Genomic DNA, 19,783 nt, shown 5'->3' with positions numbered 1-19,783 from the left:
CAACCTGGGGGGTTCCTGTTTGCTGCTCGCCTCCATATCACTCTGTTGCTGGGAGGTTTGTGATTTCCAGCCCGCCTTGCCGAATCCATCCCACCTAAAATTATGCCCACTACGGACTGCCCATCAGCGGCAAAGGGAAAACCTCCGGCTCCTGTGAGCAGGGCGGCTGAGCAGGGTGGAAGTTCAAAGCTGAGGTGGGCACGTTTACCTAGAGTTCATGTGTAGGGAGGCATTAAGGCTTTTTAATAAAAGCATTTTGCTGCCCAGCCGGTGTGGCTCAGGGGTTGAGCGTCGACCTAGGATCCAGGAGATCACAGTTCGATTCCCGGTCAGGGCACACGCCCGGGTTGAGGGCTCGATCCCCGGTTGGGGGGCGTGCAGGAGGCAGCCGATCAATGACTCTCATCACTGATGTTTCTATCTCTCTCTCCCTCTCCCTTCCTCCCTCTGAAATCAATAAAGATGTATACATATTTTTAAAAAGCATTTTGCTAATTTAGTTCATCTAAAAGTCAGAGTCCCATAGTTAGAGTTAATATATTAACTAAATCTTGATGATCACTATAAATTGAATTATACAAACACCCTCAAGATATAAAATTATCGTTTATTCTCAAAATATCCCGATTTTACATGTTAATAAATTCCTCATTTAGTGTATTTCCAGAAATCACTCACACACAAAGAAATGACAAAACAGAATCTGTAGAAAAATAAGAGCTCTCCATTTTCCGTAATACCTTATCTTTTATGTAATGAATTTGTGAATATAAAAAAGTGTCAGTTTAGAAAAGTATAAAAACATTGCTACATCATAAGTGCTCTACATTCGCTAGGAAAACATACCTTTGGAAACAGTACAACTATAGGGAACTCTTAGTGGAATTCAAGTCCTGGGCGTGCCACAGATGCCTGCCTGCGGCAGGCCGGCATTCAAACCCTGCCTGTCCCCCGGGCCGCTTCTAGAAACTGTCCGCGACTTCCAACGAGTAAGATATTGTTCGTCTTTCTTCAAATGTCATTATTGAGTTCTGTGGATATCCTTAGGGTGACGCTCTAGCAAAAAAAAAAAAAAGGAAGGTTGAAAAGAAGGTCAACAATTCCAGGACCAGCTATGCAGCTCCCCAAAGCCCTGCAGCCCCCGAGACGTGACCTCACTGTGATTTGTACCGGGCTTGAGTTGGGTCTTCAAGACTTTTCTTGACTCCTATATTCTTGAAGCTAATCCCAATTCACTTGTTCCAAAATGTATTTTTTACCTATAGCCAAACCTGATAGGGTCCCACCTCCTCTCTGCCTTGGGAACACTTTTCAACAACCTACTTTTATTGTTTTTAAAAGACATATGGCCCTGGGGTGGGTAGCTCAGTTGGTTAGGGCATTGTCCCAACACACCCAGGTTGTGGGTCTAATCCCCGGTCAGGACACATACAAAAATCAATGAATGAATGCATAAATAAGTGGAACAACACATTGATGTTTCTTTCTCTCTTCCCCGCCCCCTTCTCTCTCTCTAAAATAAACAAATAAAAAATTCAAATAAATAAAAATACTTATTTCTGGGGTGGGGGACAGGTGGAGGTGGGCAAAGACGGTGGAAATGGGGGATATCTGTAATAGCGTTAACAATAAAAATAAATAAAATAAAAAGACATAGTTTCTACTATGTGGAACCAGTAAGTGAGACCTCCTGAAGAAAAAATAACCAGGATGTATAACTATAAACATCGAACGGCAGAGAACACATGGAAACTTCACTGGTTGGTTGAAGCTGCTTGCCTTTGGGCATAAACTAAGCTGCACAATACATATATTTTTCCAAACACACAATATTAAAAAGAAAGAAAAATCATGCTCTTATTTTTTTGTGCAAGAAATTTTCTATGGATTTTTCCAATCCTAACTGTCAGCAATTTATGACATTGAAATTGATAAATACCTACCTGGAAATCATGGATGAACGTTAGGAAGTAAAAAATAAAACCGAAGGCCACTGTCCATTCACAGATTGCACTCACCACGTGATATGCATAATCCTAACCGCAATCAGAAAGAGAGAGAAATTTAGTCTAAATCGATCCACTTTACAGGATGTACTGAAATAATGAGGTCCGAGCGGAGGACAGAGCTGTCCAGGGAGAATCAATCGACCCCTTGAGGAAATACAGCAGGCAAGGCCGTGCAGGTGAGCCTCATGAGAACGTGGGTGCAATTATTCCAGAAGCGCTTTCTGGCTCTTGCACACTCTAGCTTTAAGACTTGTCTAAAGCCCTAGCCAGGGTTTGCTCAGTGGTTAGAGCACCGGCCCACAGACTGAAGGGTCCTGGGTTCGGTTCTAGCCAAGAGCACGCACCTCAGCTGCAGGCTCAATTCCCCAGCCCCAGTCAGGGCTTGTGAGGGAGGCAACCAATCTCACATTGTCGTTTCTCTCTCTCTCCCTTCCACTCTCTCTGAAAAATAATGGAAAAAATATCCTCAGGTGAGGGTTGGAAAAAGAAAAAAAAGACTTGTCTACATAGTTTCAAAAACAGAAGTAGGGCCATAGGATGGCTAAGCCTGGAATGCAAATGTGGACTCAGCAGAAGACAGAGCTTTCCAGGACTGGCTCGCTGGAGGCTGGGACTCCCCCCGTTGAAAGGCATTCAGCTTCGCGCAGTGTTTCCAAAGGTGGAGCACATGCACCTAACGGAGACTGGCTCACTGTCACCACTGGGCTGTGTGTTCCCGCAGCTACAGAAAGTGTCCAGAAAATAGTTCTGCTTGACGTTATATGTAAACACAGCTAGAAATCAAATGCTGCTGTGACATCCTCACCGGCTGTCTTACTGGGGCAAGAAGGAGGGAATGGACAGAAAGAACAAGCATGGCTTTAACTGGGGTCCCAAGGTCAGCTGCCTACGGAGGCCAGGAGATTAATAAAAATAAATGAAACTGAGAGTTGCAGAAAGAGAGGGAAGTGGGGAGCCCATGCTTATCAGCTCAATTCCATTTTCACCGAATGGGAAAATGCGACACGAGTGTTGCTTTAAAAAGGTAGAAAGAGCCCTTGCGGGTGCGCTGGGCCGCGCGGGCATCGCTCTGGGCACCGGGAGGGCGCTGTTCGGATCGCGGGACGCGGCCAGTCACTGTGTGTCGCTCTCACATTTCTCCTCCACCCTTCCTCTCTCTCTAAAAATCAATTAAAAATCTTTTTTTAAAAAAAGTAAAATCAAAAGTGTGTGACAGAGACAGAGAAAGAGAGCGAGAGGGAGATCTCCTGATTTTTAAGAGCTGGAAAAATGTTAAAAGCATTTTTAAGCACCGTCTGAGTGAAACCTAACGTCATCTTTCCGTCACGCACCTGCCGAATGAGGCCTGCGGGCTCCCAGGCCTGGCTTCAAACGGACCTGTTTTGTTTCTTTGCTTTTTTTCTCCTTTGCTTTCTGCTATAGATTACAAGTGTAAATAAATGTGCTGGATTACAAGTCAGTTCTATGGAGACAGGTGTTTTCTGTGATCCAGTTTTCATTTGCAAAGATTAACTGAGGCCGGTCAACTCTCGGGCACCTCCGCTTACCCCCCCCCCCCCATGGGCAATACCACCCACCCCTCTCCTCACCCAGGTCATACTGGGGAGAACCTGACCACCCCACACTAAGGGGGCAGGGAACAGAAGTTGCCTCCTTTTGGCGACAGAACCAGGGGATCTGCCCCATCCTCTTATCATCCCAGGACAATAAAGGCGGCTTATAAATTTCTGGCAGAAACTTCTTTAGCACAATACTAATGAAAGTATGCTGAACCGGCAGTCCAGATTCCTCCGCTATCCATGTGTGAGTGCGGGCCAAGCTCTAACGTCCTTGCTACCTACAATGAGACAAGGACATTCCAGTTCTCACCCTCCCTACCCAGTCAGTTAACACGCAGGACTGCACAAGGAAAGCTCTACGGCAGCACCCATCCGTCCGAGGCAGCACCTAAATGCTTATTCCACTGAGTGAATTCATGCAAAGGATTTTCTTTTCATTTATTGGTATTGGGAGCAGAAGGCAATCCAAGAGTGGCATGGTAATTTATGGAGTGAACAGAAAACCAGGTACTTTTCACATTTTTAAGATTAAATATGAAATGAAAAAAGATTTTCAACTGTCTGGGGATATGCTTTGATGAATCTGTCCCGGCAGCTGATTTTTGTCTGATTTGTGGGGCAAAGTCTCCCCCAAGTGGTTGAACAATAAAGTACACCTGAGGCTGCTCTGCTGTGATGTCTCACTTTCAGGAAGCACTTTTTTTTTTTAATTTGTCTGAATCATTCTCTCCCTCAGCACCTTCCGTCTCTCCCTCGTCTCCTGCAGGCTCCCATCCCGCGCCAGAACCTTCCTCTGGCCATGCTGTCCCGACCTCCGGTCACCTAACTCTGGGCTCCTAACTCTGGTCACCTAACTCAGGCATGAGCCTCTATGGCCACCTCCTAAGTCCCTGAACAAACCAGTCCAGGAAAATTTATACCTGACCCTATTTATGTGTCACTCTCCCCTGAAACGAGCCATCCACTCACACCGAAGCTGGACTCATGCTTCGCCTGGCTTCCATACACCGTCATCCACATTGGTCCCCGACCCTTAAATGCCCGACCCCTTTTACTAATCATAGATGAACTGTTTAAGAGAGAATCAGGAATTCAGAATTTTGAAACTAATCCCAGGAACCATCTGGGATTACCCCAATAGCTACTTCTGACCCACAAATTGCCAAATAGTTGAACAGTAAGTTAATCATTTGCTTCTTATTTTGCAACGTGTCCTAAGAAATGGCAGTGATCCTTCCTAAGAAGGCTTCACCCAGCCGCACTCACATCACCCGGCTTGGCAACCACATGGAAAACTACTTGAATTTTACCTTTTCTTTGGGATTCCACTCCAGCTTGGTTATGGAAATTAGTGAAGCACAGGTAATCACTAAAAAAAAGGAAACTGTTAAGGAAAGTACTGAAGAAAATAGGTCCATCAAAGTTAAGACTAGATTACTATTTTAATATAATTACACAGTGTTAAAATATTTCACCTCACACCCATTAGGATGACTACTATTGAAAAACAAAAATTGAGTGTTGGTGAGGAGATGGAGACACTGGAACCCTTCTGCACTGTTGGTGGGACTGTAAAATGGGGCAGCCACTGTGGAAAACAGTACAAAGTCTCCTCAAAAAATTAAAAATAGAATTTCCATATGACCCAGCAATTCCACTTTTGGGTATATACCCGAAAGAATTAAAAACAGAGTTTCAAAGAGATATTTGTATATCTGTGCTCATAGTAGCAATACTCACAACAGCTAAAACCCAGTGTCCATTGAGAGATCAATGGATAAGCAAAACGTGGTCTAGCCGTACAATGGAATATTACTCAGCCTTAAAAAGGAAGGCAGTTCTGCAAAATGCTGCAACGTGGATGAACCCTGAGGACATGAAGCTAAGCATAACAAGCAGGTTACAAAAAACACGAGGACTATGTGATTCCTCTTATATGAGGTACTCAGAGTAGCCCAGATCATACAGACAGTAGAATAGTGGTTTTAGACGCTGGGGGAAGGGGAAGATAGGGAGTTATTGTTTAACAAGTATAGATTTTGTTACAAGATGAAAAAATAATGGAATGAATGGTGATGATGGTTGCACAACATGTATTTAATACCACTGAACTGTACACTTAAAAATGGTCCAGATGGTGAATTTTATGTTATGTGGACTTGAACACAATAAAAAAGTCTTAATACCAACATTTCTGCAATAGAAACAGGTTATAACAGCTTCTTATCATCTCAAACCGTTTTTGCAAAATAAAAGAAAGCAGAGCAGATTCTGACCCTTTTATGATCATACTTCTGTTTCTAATAGTTTTAAAGCCTCTTTATTTTTTTCATTTATTTGTTTTTTAGTTCCACGTTCTGGGTACCAGGCACCATGCTACAGGGGGAGAAGGGAGAGGCGGGGGAACCCTGGCCACCCGGCCTTGGCCTCAGCTCCCAGAAACATCACAGGCTTGTCGAAGGAAGCGCAGGACTGAGCCACGCGAGAGACAGGGGTGGGGCGCTGCGAGGAGGCAGGGGAAGGAGTATTAATTCAGAGTGGAATGAGGCTGGGGGTGTCAGGGAGGCCTTCCGGCATTGAACTTATTCTAAGCTGTGAAGTTTGAGGAGCCCTCCAGAGCAAAGCTGTCGCACAGAAACACGCCAGCCGCAGGCTGATGCTGTTTCCAGCAGCTGTGCGGGAGGCAGTCGGGCAGGCATGAGCAGAGGGGAGCGAGGCCAGGTATGGAATGTGACCAGGGCGGGAAGCCCCGGGTGCCTAGCAACAGGCAAAGCTGGGCAAACAAGGACTCGTCCCCAGGGTGACCTTTCATGTCTCGACAGTCATGCGGTAGGACCCTCCCCTGCTTAGAGGAAGAACAAGGGGCCCGAGAAAGGCCTCATGACTCCCTTGCACAACCGCTCCCTTAAGCGTCAAACCCTCAGGATGATGAGGTTTTGACCCGCATCAAGTGATTTTGGAAGCAGAGCCTCGGGCCTCTTGACCACAGAGACAGAGCTTTGGTCAAACTAGAGATAACATCTAGGCCTCAGTTGTGTTTCAGCTCCAGGCCCAGAAAAGCAGCAAGGCCAGGAGTGGCAACACCATGGATGACATCAGGACCAACTTCAATGGCTAATGGCCTCCTGCCCTGGCACCTAGCAACCAGGACCTTGAAAGGACACACCTGGAAAAGCTGATGAATGTTCTATTGAGATCCCTGCCTTTAGAAAGGGGATAAAAACCCTTAGGATGGAAGACCTGGCGCGCGCGCTCTCTCTCTCTTTTTTTTTTAATGTATCATTATTGATTTCAGAGAGAGGAAGGGAGAGGGAGAGAGTTGAAACATCAATGATGAGAGAGCCATCGTTGATCAGATGCCTCCTGCACGCCCCCGACTTGGGATCGAGCCCACAACCCAGGCACATGCCAGGGAGGGAATCGAACCGCGATCCCCTGGATCCCAGGTTGATGCTCAATTGCTGAACCACACCCGGCCGGGCTCTCTCTCTCTCTCTCTCTCTTTCTCCCTCTTTCCCACTCCCCCCCCCCTTTCCTGAGCACATCTGCACCTTTCCCGCCCCCTTCTTTCCCCAGTGCAAACTGTCTGGGAAACACCCCCGAGCCTTTCCCTTTCCTCTTCCCCCGGGTGCCTTCTCTCTCTGCCTTTCTCTTTCCTCATCTCCAAGAGCCCTGCTTTATCCTCTGTAACTTGTTTCCTGAGCCCACGCAGCTCAGCTGGCTCACTTCTTCCATGGCTCGCTTCTATCTCTGTTATTTTCTAAACAAACCTTTGCTTGTATTTGAGTCTTGGCTCTGAATTCTTTATTAGCCAGAACTCAAGTACTAAGGATGCTGAACTGAGGTCCAATTGCCAGTAACATTCTGGTGCCATTTCACCACTAACAATCACATTTTAATTAATTTTAATATTATAGCTCCTTTAATACAATAGGTAAAAAAAATATTCCCACTTCAACATGTAATAATATAAAGAATTATTAATGAGATAGTTTACATTTTTTTCTTAAGTCTTTGAAATCTGGTGTGTGTTTTACATCATGGCCCGTCTCAATGCAGACTGGCTACGTTTCAAGTGCATAATAGCCACATGTGGCCTGTGGCTACCATACTGGCTGGAAAGACCAGGTGGAGGGGATGGAATTCATCCAGGAGAAGGGCAGGGGGCAAAAGCAGAGGGCAGGAAACAGCCCACTCTGGGGGAGTCTCAGAGCACATGTTTCAAGCAAAGGAACCTGGACTTGGTGCTATTAGTCATTTTGTGAAGGCAATGATACCGATGCCAGTATAAGACGGACAGTTTACCAGGAAGGGCCTAGAAGCCTGATTCTAAAGTGCCTCACTTTCATCAGTAGTTAAATGAGGCCATTTCACTGAAATATTGCTGTAAGGAGCAACAAAGACACTTTAAAGATGCTCTGAAATATTTGTAAGTAAATTTAATTCCATGCTAATGTTTAAGCCAAACACATTTCCATATGGATGAGTTTGTTCGAGTTAAGGTGATACAGGGACATGCCTTGCTTCGGGTGGGGCTGCAACCCCTTGGCATGGCTCTTAAGAACCCTCCAGAAACAGGAACTCTTACTATGCAAAACTTTAAGGCCTGAAATGCTTGTTGTGCTAAAACTTTCCCTGATTTTAATATTTAGGGGTCTGCCTCCAGAGTTGGGAGCAAGAAAAAGTTTCCCACACCAAGATACTTTGCATTTAACACTGCAAACACTTCTGCTCTGAATTTTACAACTGAAACAGGCTAAATAAGGTCTAAAGGAAATATATTGGAAGCAAAAGCATGAATGTCTCCAACCCATAAACAGGACAAGAAACCTGAGAAGGAACTATCTTAGGAACCAGGGTACATACTTTGTCATTAACTTTCTCAATACTATGATTTATTTCCTCTGTGCTTACAGATGTTGTCATTTCTTTCCCTAAGATGAAAACAAAACAAAACCCAAGACCATGTGCAGCCTTCACATTGTGTGTAGCTTCCATCCCAAATGAGCAACGCCAAGCTCAATATCAGAAGCACAGGGTATGCTATCACTCAAGCTTGCCCACTCGATACCACAGTCCAACCCAGGCCGACAACATGGCTAATAGAGTAGTTTCCATTTTCCTGTAATGTGTCAGTAACCACTATTTTTCATGACTTTGCAGCTTTCTCTGACAGGAGTGCAGATGGTATTTCGAAAGATGGGGAAATTTCTACCCCTTGAAGACCACAGCTTTCTCATGTTCTTTGTTAAATACAGAGAGAGAGAACTTTCACTTCCTCTAAATCAGAACATACAAACCTGATAAATTCATATTTTCCTTTCACGTTGAATTAGAAAATGAAATAAAATTTTGAAAATAGAAATCACTAATAAAAAGAAAAGGCTGCATGCATTTTAAATGACTTAGAAATAAATAATATAGAGCTTTTAAAAACCTCTTAATGTGAATGATTAAATGAAGTCAACTAATCACCTACAGGCCGGGCGGGGGGGGGGGGGGGGGAGTCTGACCTCTTGGGACTTCTCAAGGCTATTCCTTTAAGTACAATATCAATATTTGGCGTCTTTAGCCAAGTACTCCAAGGAAAAATAAATATTTTCCCATGGCTGGTGAAACCGACCCTGGTGGAAGGAAAGTAAACGGAGACTGACGTTTCCCGACATTTTTCCACCCCCCTCTCAAGCCATTCTCTTTCCTGAACATTCTTTTGATCTACCCTGACCACGTCGGGACCTAGTCTCAACGATTTACACTTTTCTCCCGATGGTTCTTCAGAAGTATATGGAAACTTTGGCCGTGAATCTTTGCTTTTTTCATGCTTTTTTGCTGGACGGGGGGGCAGGTGGGGGAGGGTATCAAGCTTGTAAGGACAGTGACACATGAGAAAGGATACTGGGGATGACGGCTGCGCAGGAAATGAAGGAGATGGTCATCCGCACACGGCACGTGGAGAGGCTGTTCCACTGCGGACACGATTTGTAAGAGATGATGGATTGCAGGAGCGTGTACACCACACCACAGACAAAAGCCAGGAGGGCACCGCCATCGTGGACCACAGGGACTGCCAGCTCCTAGGGGGAGAGTCACACACATGTGTTACTCCACGCGTGTCTACCCACTCCGTGGTCCAAGCACTCAGTCCCTCTGGGCTATCCCAAGCCATCTGTTGTCACAGATGTACCCACCCCACCTTTGGAAAATGTGGCTGCTTGCACAAGATTGCCAAGAGAAAAGCCTTCCCCACAGTGGAATATTATTCAGCCATAAAAAAGGAAAAAAAACCTTGCCATTTATGACAACATGGATGGATCTGAAGGCATTATGCTAAGTGAAATCGGTCAAAAAAAGACAAATACTGTATGATCTCACTTATATGTAAAATCTTAAAAAACAAACAAAACCGAACTCATAGATACAGAAAACAGACTGGTGGTTGCCAGAGATGGGGAGTTGAGGAGTGGAAGAAATGGGTAAAGGGAGTCAAAAGGTAAAAACTTTGTTAAAAGGTAAAAATTTTTCAGTTATATATAATGTACAGCATAGTGACTAAGTTGAACAAAAGTGTAGTTTTGAAAGTTGCTAAGAGAGCAAATCTTTTTTTTTTTTCTTGAAAGTAAATCTTAAAAGTGCTCATCACAAGAAAAAAATTGTAACTATGAGAAGTGGTGAATGTTAACTAAACTTACTGCAGTAATCATTTCAGGATATATACATATACCAAGTCACTATGTTACATACCTTGGACGAATACATTGTTATATGTCAGTGATATCTCAGTAAAACTGAGGGGAAAACAATATTAAACAAAAACAAAAAGTAAAAAAAAAACAACCCACAATTAAGAAAAACAAACCCTTTTCACCCCCTGAATGTTGGGCACCTTTGACGAAGGAAAAATAAACAACACGCAAGGCATTGACTGCTCAGCCATTTCTGGGAATAATCTTCTGAGAATCCTGGCTCTTTCCACTCTCTTTTTTTCCATGCTAAGTCAACATTCAGATTTTACATACTTCTCCCCTCCCACAGGCACGGCAGGGGATTTGCCCAAGTCAACACAGCCTTTAGGATCTCAATCCGCAAACTGCACGGCCCCGCATCAACCTGCCGGGGCCACAGCAAAGGCCCTGGGCACAGCGGGGGCTGTGCTGTCACGAGGAGCACATGCCCCCCACCCAAGACGCCTTTTGAAAGGAAATTGCTCTTAGGTCAAACATGGATCTTGGACAGAAGATAAAATGAAAACCTGGTGCCCTTTTTGTTATTTATTTATTTATTTATTTATTTACTTTTGTTGATTTCAGGGAGAGGGAGGGAGAGAAACCTCAACGATGAGAGTCACCGATGGGCCGCCTCCTGCACGCCCCCTGTGGGGCGGAGCCTGAAACCGGGCCTGCGCCCTGACCCTGGGCTCCTGCTCCACCACTGAGCCACCCGGGCTGTCCCGATGCCCTTTTTAGATCTTTATCAAAACTCCCTTGTTAATTGAAAAGAGAGTAAAAAAGAGGAAACTAGAATATGGAGAGAGATAAGCCTTGGAAAACCTGACTTTCCCAAAAGGCAACTTCCCGAGGAAAAGTGCAGCCGAGGCCGAAGCGGCACAGAGCCGCCACCCGCCTGCCAGCTCAGGACGGAGCGGGCTCCCCGTGACCCCCGCGAACGCGGTTCCCTCCCCACTCAGGAGCCCGCGCCGGCGCCCCTGCCCTGGCCTCTCTCCTCCTCCTCAGGGTAACGGGTCCGAGAGTGGTTACGCGGTATCAGGCAAGGAAGCTGCAAAGACGGGTTTATGGGACCAGGGACAAGGCAAACACCCTGCTCTCGGGAAAGTTACCGATTCTGTTTCTGGTGCTTGTAAAAATGTAATGGCATCACGGAAGCCTTCAAGAGAACCAAGAGCTCAGTTATCTCACCACCTAGGTTTTCTTCCAAAAGCCTGCCCTTTGTGGCTTAAGCGTTGACAGGTGTGTCACTTGCGACGTTGCGGGGCTTGGAGAGCAGAGGGATCGGGGTGTCAGCGTGCAGATCCCGCGCTGAACCCTTCCTAGCCGCACTCTCCTAGGCCAAGGGCATCGTCCCAGGCCTCCCTCCCTTTTTCCCCACCGCCGTCCGAGGCTGGAGCTCTGCGATGGTGACGACGGTGACGGGCTTCTTCCTCCCAGAGGCCTCCTGCAGCCGGAGGTTACCTTTCCCACAGGCTCCCGCGAGCGGCTGGGTGCCAGGGCCACGCCCGCCTGCGCCCTCCCACCATTTCCCTTTCCTGGGCCTCCACCTCCCTGAGGAGGGAAATCATACCACCCATCTTCTAAGGTTGCAATTAGAATTACATGAGTTAAAGCACTGATTGTTTTCAGAAGTATGTCACAGAAAATGTTCAGTGCATGTTCTGAAAATCAATGCATCCAGTCAGAAAACGTGGGAATGCCTCAGAGTCTACCGTGCGGGGAATGGCAAGGGCAACCTGCGTTGCGCATGGTGTGTCTGATCTCCAGGCAGGGGGCAATAAGGGTGGGAAAGCGAGCTCGCTCTCTCCTCTCCTCCCCTCTCTCTCTCTCTCTCTGCACCAGTGATTTTCCACTGGTGAGCCACAAGAATTTTTAAAACATGCATGCAATACCAGACTATTTAGTCAGGGGCACTGACCTCTCTGCCCTCAGATTGTCAAATTAAAAAAAAACCACAATAGCCAACACAACAAGAGCCATCTGGTGTGAATGAACCAAAATTATACTTTTTTTTTTTTTTTTGGTCAGATCAGCAAAAAATATATTTTTTGAGATGAAAAAGGTTGAAAATCACTGCTCTACACTGTAGAGACCTAGCCTTTCCCCTAATAATCAGCAACCCCTCGGGCAGCAGAAGCCCACATAGTCAGGACCTCTGGCAGGTTAAAGATAACATCTTGACCTAAGTTATGTTTCAGTTCCTGAGCCCTAAGGTGGAACAGATCCCCTGGCTACTTTCCTCATGAAACCAGACAGAGGGACACCAGAACAGACCTCAGAGCTGTCCTCAAGACCTGAAGTGACCAATCAGCTCCAGCATGACCTGAACCCCTAACGCAAAGTGTCTTACGATTTTGCCCCATATAATCTATAACCTACAGGCCATCGGGGATTCAGATTGTTTAGAGCACAAGCTCCCTGCTTCCGTATTGGCCAATTCAACATTAAACTATTTTTTTCTTTCTAAAAAAAAGGGGAGGTAGGAAAGTGAAATGGAGCCAGAAGCAAGTTTAGTTCACAGAATGCTTTCCGCGAAGGCCTATACCCCTGCTTCAGGGAGGCTACACATTTGGTTCCCACCTTCCCAGCTTCCCACGTGAACAAGGTCACTAATAATTATGGATTTGTAACATCCCAAAGCGGAAACTCACTGAGAGAATATCCTGGACTCGTGGGCTGTCCTGAGGCTACCCTGTAACATAAGGAAGGGGCCTTCCCCTCAACCCCACGACACAGCCCTGCCTTCCCCAGAGCACTTCATTATAATGTCCCCTCCCCTCCACTGACAGATGGCATCCCCAAGTGCGGTGCAGAAATGGTGGCTCCGTGAGGCCTGCGTGGGGCAGGTGAGAGGTCAGACAGAGGACTGTGACAACGGTCATCCTTCATGAAGGAGCAGATGTTAGCAAACGGGCGGAAAGCGGATGGCATGGGTGGAGGCCTGAGCTTATTTATTACCCTCCAGATCAACACGAGGGTGCAGCACCCCCGGCTGCTGCTTCGGTGTGTGGACAAGGACGTTAGCCTCCAGCTGACCCCTGGGCCGAACAAGAAGTCATCCTGGAGTAACTTCCTTTCTGCTGTCACAGGTGACAACAGTGACGGAGAGAGCAGGACGGCTCCGGTGTCAGCCTATAGTGACGCACCCGCGATGCCCGTGAAGGCCGCCAAGGACAGACTGCTGGTTACTGTGCGTTATCTCATGCAATCCTTGCAGCAACCCTACTATTATAATTAGAACTAATTTTAAACACAACGAATGTTTTTAAAATATTAAACACTGTCTCCATAGATTAGTAGGTGCCATGCTTTCTTGAAAGAGACCTCGGGAGGAACAGGGATCCACCAATTAGAATGAAACGGGCAGGGTTTTTTCCAGACAGTTGACACAGTAAGACTACATGGAGCCGGCTCAGTTGTCATGTAAGTTAACTGGCTCCATCAGGGCCACATTTTGGCTCAGCAACTAATTAGCTAAGGAACCCTGAGCAAATTATTTCACTTACACCTACCTATATCTTATTGCGAAAGGAAGAGATCAGATGCCGTTGTTTGAATTGAACACCAGAGGTTCAAACCGTAGAATCAGTACATACACACACTACACACACACACACACACACACACACACACACACACACACACACACACACACTCATACGCAGATATTTTCACGCTTAGTGAAATCACCACAGTGGCTGAAGGAGCTCTCCCAGCACGTCAACCTCATCAGTAAGGACAGGGAGCATTGCAAGGCCCACGGCATCGTGCAAAGCACACTCTCTCCTCCCCATCACGCACGCACCCCATTGCTCCCCAGTACCAGGCAGGTCCGACTTCCAAATGGCATTTGTTTCTAAACAGCAAATTACCCCCATTTTGATAAACTCATCAACTATGTGACAGCTATACTGGCACGAGCGTGGCTCTTGTGTTCTTGCTTCTCCAGACACACATTCTCCATCTCCCCCCTAATAACCGAAAAGATGTCAGGGTGTACCTGAAAATTGGCGACGATGCCCATTCCGATACACCCCACCAATCCCAGAACTAAGGACACCAAGTTGAAAACGGGAGTGCTGAAGTAGCTGGTTTGATTCTGCTTTTCCACTATTTTGTATCTTGTGTACATTGTGGCTGCACCTGAGAAAGGAGCGGTAGGGAATTTTTATTATTTGACCGTTTAGAATGGAAAACACAGAAACAGCTTTGTATTGTTTTTCTCCTTTTCTTTCTTTCTTTTTTTTTTTTTGGTTAACCGTCACCTGAGGATATTTTTTCCATTGATTTTTAAGAGAGTGGGAGACAGGGAGGGAGAGAGAGATCGATGTGAGAGGCATCAATTGGTTGCCTCCTGCACATGCCCCGACGGGGGCAGGGGTCGAGTCTGCCACCCAGGTATGTGCCGTTGTCCAGGAATCGAACCAGAGACCCCTCGGTGCAAGGGCTGACACTCTACCACTGAGCAACACTGGCCAGGGCTGTATTGCTTTTTATAAAGTTTGTATTTTCACTTTATTAATTGTCACAGCCTCCCCATTCACCCAGCCCTGTCCTTCCTTACCCCACCTTGCTCTCTCCCCAGTGTGATGGGGACACACCCACACGCCTTCTTGGCTGTTATCTTTTTCCCATAAATGCTATCATGCACGTACTGTTCTGTGACTTCCTTTTTTTCACTTAAAAATGTACCACAGAGATCTTGCCATGTCAGCACAAATAGGTCTATCGACTGATTAAATAAATTACAATACATCCATAAGAGCAATATCATGCATGGGTTAAAAGAATAAAGTAGATTTCTATGTATTGAAATAGTGTGATGGCCATAATATTTGTGCTGAACTTTAAAAGCAGGTTAAAAGCTAATCATTTATCATAGACATTTAAACAAAAACATTCGTGTCGGATTCTGCCTTGCCTAAAAGCAAAAACCATATTGATTGCTTGCTGCTGACAAAATAGTCTCTTTGTCTTTTTAATCGGGCAAGGATGGTGTAAGAGGGTGCTCGGATTGATGGACTATGTCTACTTCCCCTTGCTCACCTCCAAAACCTTGGGAGGAGAAGACCACAGATGGGTGATGGGGTGAAACTTTCTCTCTACCAAGGATGAACAAGTTCCAAAGGTGCCAAGTCACTAGGTAGAGTTTCCAGCACCTCTGTCCCTTCCCACCTGTACCAGTAGAGAGGGACAGAGTGCTGGTTACACGACAGGCCCCTGGAAACACCTGACTGTTCCACAGAGTGGGTGTATGAAAGGACTAAGAGAGAGAGACCTCTACATTACATCTATAGACCAGGACCACTCCATAGTAGACAGAGCTTTTCGGTTATTACATTAATTGGCTCATGAGGGTTACATCCTATCAACTGCATCTCAGGGGCACCTGAGGAACTGAAAAGAAAAATCATGCCTGAGTTGGAGACAAACTTCCCTACTTCCCCTTTCCCCTCTCTCCACCAGGTAAGACTACACTTTAGTCAACAGTTCGAAAGCTTTAGGGAGTATCCAAGTCCCCTAGACTGCTGTTTCCCAGTGTGTGTTCTTGGGCCCCACTCCCAGAGCTTCTGTTGAGTAGATCTGTGTGGTGTAGCCCTGAACCTGCATCTGAACCAGCCCCCCACATGATTTTCATGGAAGTTGCCTTCAGAACATACTTTGAGAAACATTAGCTTACACACTAAGTGTCTTTGGCTTACACAAATGTACTGTATATAAATCACAATTTTTAAAAATCAAATTACATTAAAATCCACTTCATAATCTTGTGGTCAGTTGACAGGTAAATTGAGGAATAGGTCTACGAGGCCATAAATAGCTGTGGATTTCAAATCATATTTGTTTCTCAAAGTAGAACAAAATTCCAGTTGCAAAGGCTGTACATTTTAAAAATGACACACACCAAGAATGAGCTCTGATGTAAACTATGGACTTTGGATGACAATGAGGTGTCAGCGTAGGTTCATCAACAAGGTACCACTCTGGTGGGGTGTGTTGATAATGGGGAAGGCTGGGGGCTGGGGGTAGGGGGATGGGGCTATGTAGGGTATCTCTACCTTTGGATTAATTTTGCTGTGAGCCTAAAACTGTCCTAAAAAAAATTATGTTTAAAAATGACAATAAAAATTATACACAGCACATGAGATTGTGAACTTTTCATTTATTTATAATAATTTTTGTGTACTTACCAAGAAATGCAGAGAAGTTTATCATAAATCCAAAAATACCACTCTCTGGAGGTGTTGTTCCTGTGTCACTGAGAAAGAGAAGAAATATCCAAATTATTAAAAAGGAATTCAGGCCCAGCCAGGCGTGGCTCACTGGTTGAACGTCAGCCTATGAACAAGGAGGTCACGGTTCAATTCCCGGTCAGGGCAGTGCCTGGGTTGTAGGCTCGATCCCTAGTAGGGGGCGTGCAGGAGGCAGCCGGTCAATGACTCTCATTGATGTTTCTATCTCCCTCTCCCTCTCTCTGAAATCAATTAAAAATAAAAATAAAAAGGAATTCAGTTCAGACCTCTGGGCAGGCATAAAATCGGCAGGTTTTATAGTGTGTTTCTTTTGGGTGTCTAGTCACTTGGAATTGCAAAGATTTGGCCTCATTTTGTTCTAAAGTGTTTTAATTTTGGCTCTGAAAGATAGCTAAAATTCATTTTTTTTCTACCTTTTTTTATTGTAAAAAGCTAGGAAAAGCTTAAAGTGGATGGTGGTGGTATTTTAAAAATAATCGAGCTCAATAAACTTGATATGTGTCCACTCGAGGTGAAGAATTGAATGTGACTATTTTGGGGGGGAAATGGTCTGAAATGACACTGGAAAAATCTACCATTGGGATATTAAATACACATAAACACATTAAATTTTTTCAACAATTGGATTTACGCACAATTTTACAGGGCTGGAAATATAATGATGAAAAGCTGAGCACTATGATTGATATCTATGAGTACTTTATGGAAGCAGTGTATTGAGGGGATATATTGTGATAAATTATTTTAACAAGAAAATTATTTCTAGAAAACATATTTCAGGTGCAGTCTACCAATTTGGTAATTAAATGAGTTAGAAAGTAGTCTTTGGCAGTTCTGTTTTCTTTTTCTTTTTTTTCCCCAGGTGATTTTGAGAGTATGTTTATTAAAGCTGAGGCTGGTGAAACTAGGAAAGGCTTAGGACAAAAACCAAAAAAAAGCAACAGGGGAGAGCATAGGCGGAGCTGCTTTGGCTCTCTAGAAATGTTATGGGGGAAAAAGTGAGCAAAGGCAGGTCTGCTGTTAGCTCCCTGGAAAGTCAGACAAAAGGGGGCCTTGGAGACAGGTTCAGGGGGCTGGCCTGGGATGAGCTGCTGCTGCCCATTTCTCCCTGGTTGCAAGTCCTTTCGAGACCCTTAGCGTTTAGGAGATGCTCGCCTGAGAGGGAAGAAAGGTGTAGGCGATAGGTTCTGTTTTCTATTGATCAGTGCCAAGGTTTAAATTTTTACATTTTCAAGCTGCCTGCGTAAAGCAACAGTTGAAAACTGATGACAAAAGAGTTTCCAACATAAAACAACTCGTGCCCATCTTGAGTGTTCCCACGTATTAAATCATTCCTGAAATTTAAGTATTGAAAGATCCATCTCATTGAAAAGACACACTTCAAAGTGTTTGAAGAATTCCACAGGAAGCCTGTGTGTGCGGAAAGCAGAAGCCTTTGTAAACACTCGATACTTGAAGAGCAGAGCTTGTACTGCAGCTGGTACTCTGGTGTCTCAGCCTTGCCCAAGTTCCAGCCTCACCAGGGTCCCAGTCCCTCTGGAGTCCCAGCTCTGCCACCTTCCTGCCATCCCATAGGCATGCAGGGAGCCTGGGTGCTGCTGCTGCTGCTGCTGCTGGGCCTGAGGCTATGGCTCTCCCTGGGCATCCTCCAGTTGAGGAGGAAGACCCAGCCTTCTGGAACCGTCAGGCAGCCCAGGCCCTGGACATCGCCAAGAAGCTGCAGCCCACCCAGATGACTGCCAAGAACCTCATTATCTTCCTGGGGGACGGGATGGGGGTGTCCACGGTGACAGCAGTTTGGATCCTAAAGGGACAGATGAATGGCAAGCTGGGACCTGAGACAAAGAAAGATAAAAAGCCTCAAGACAATAGGCCGGTGTAGCTCAGTGGTTGAATGTCAACCCATGAACCAGGAGGTCATGGTTTGATTCCCAGTCAGGGCACATGCCCGGGTTTTGGGCTTGATCCCCAGTAGGGGGCGTGCAGGAGGCAGCTGATCAAGGATTGTCCCTCATCATTGATGTTTCTAACTTTCTCTCCCTCTCCCTTCCTCACTCTGAAAAAAAAAAAAAGCCTAAAGACAAGGGACCCACAGCATGCTCTTGCTAGAGCGTGCCCATGCCTCGCATCTCTGCTTTCTTTCTAAACTCTAAGGGTCCCCACAATACATACAACCAGGGGAGTAGCAGGCAGTGGTAGCTTGTCTTGGGCTAACCCCCTGAACCTGTCTCCAAGGTCCTCTTTTTCTCTGACTTTCCAGTGAGCTAACAGCAGCCCCACCTTGGCTCACTTCTTTCAATGTGACTCATTTCTAGAGGGCCAAAGCAGCCCTTCCTAGGCTCTCTCTGGTTGCTTCTTTTACCTTAAGCCCTTCCTTCATTTCACTGTCCCCAGCTTTAAAAACACACCCTCAAATTCACCTGGACTCGCATTGTGAAATCTTCCCTGCACATAGTCAAGAACCTTCACACTACTGGCAGGCTGGAGGCAGACCTGCTATGAGTCCGGTCCCCACCGATAATAAAGGGATCACCAGGAAGGTGTCAAGTAGGCAAGATTTCATAGCTTCTCAAATGTCATCATTTAATTGTAAACATCTTTAACAAATATTCACTGTCATGGTAAATCCGATTTCCTTTCAGAACTCCTGAGTCTACAACACCCACCATTAATGCATGAATATCAATGGGCCTACCTTCCTACCCAGGGGGTGTCAGGAGGCAGCCGGTCAATGATGTATCTCTCTCATCGATGTTTCTTTCTCTCTCTCCCTCTCCCTTCTTCTCTCTCTAAAATCAATAAAAACATATTTAAAAAATAAATAAGAGAAAATGAAGAATGAATGAGAGGCAAAATCAGCTGCCCCCTGATCCAGCAGAAGTAGTCTCTCACCCTTCCCAACTCCCACCACTGATTCTGTACCACGTGGCTTATGCAATATGGTTCCAGCCCTGCCTCAGTCCCATCCACCTCCTCACTTGTCAGCTTGCAAATGAGGCACTTCCCGAAAATTAAAATGGGGATAGGAACCAACTGTTCGTTTGCATGTGTCTTAGCAGCTGTTGAGGGTATCATGTGTACACAGTAGTTTCTAGGGTAGGTTGTGCTTAGGAAATCAGTTTTCTTCTATATTTCCATTATTTATATTTCTACAAGTGAAGTTCATCATGAAAAATTCCAAGTTATTTGTCTAACATCGTTCTTCAAACTAATTTCTGATGTTAAGCCAGTGTACA

General features: G+C 45.5%; 1 protein-coding gene across 1 annotated transcript in view; it reads right to left on the bottom strand.

Annotated features, from left to right (window-relative positions):
• Nucleotides 1–587: 587 nt before the first annotated feature.
• DRAM1 (DNA damage regulated autophagy modulator 1) overlaps nucleotides 588–19,783 on the bottom strand; it is a 31,270-nt gene continuing 12,074 nt past the window's right edge. The window contains exons 2-7 of the mRNA XM_081127704.1: nucleotides 16,485–16,552; nucleotides 14,294–14,436; nucleotides 9,465–9,642; nucleotides 4,879–4,937; nucleotides 1,944–2,036; nucleotides 588–1,056 (exon numbers count right to left, since the gene is read on the bottom strand). Of these exons, the coding sequence (XP_080983830.1) occupies nucleotides 1,012–1,056; nucleotides 1,944–2,036; nucleotides 4,879–4,937; nucleotides 9,465–9,642; nucleotides 14,294–14,436; nucleotides 16,485–16,552 (586 nt within the window). The 3' untranslated portion in view covers nucleotides 588–1,011. The remainder of the gene's footprint in view (nucleotides 1,057–1,943; nucleotides 2,037–4,878; nucleotides 4,938–9,464; nucleotides 9,643–14,293; nucleotides 14,437–16,484; nucleotides 16,553–19,783) is intronic.

This window comes from Miniopterus schreibersii, assembly GCF_964146895.1.
Source record: "Miniopterus schreibersii genome assembly, chromosome: 2".
NCBI lineage: Eukaryota > Metazoa > Chordata > Mammalia > Chiroptera > Miniopteridae > Miniopterus > Miniopterus schreibersii.
This window is presented reverse-complemented; position numbering and strand designations above follow the sequence as displayed.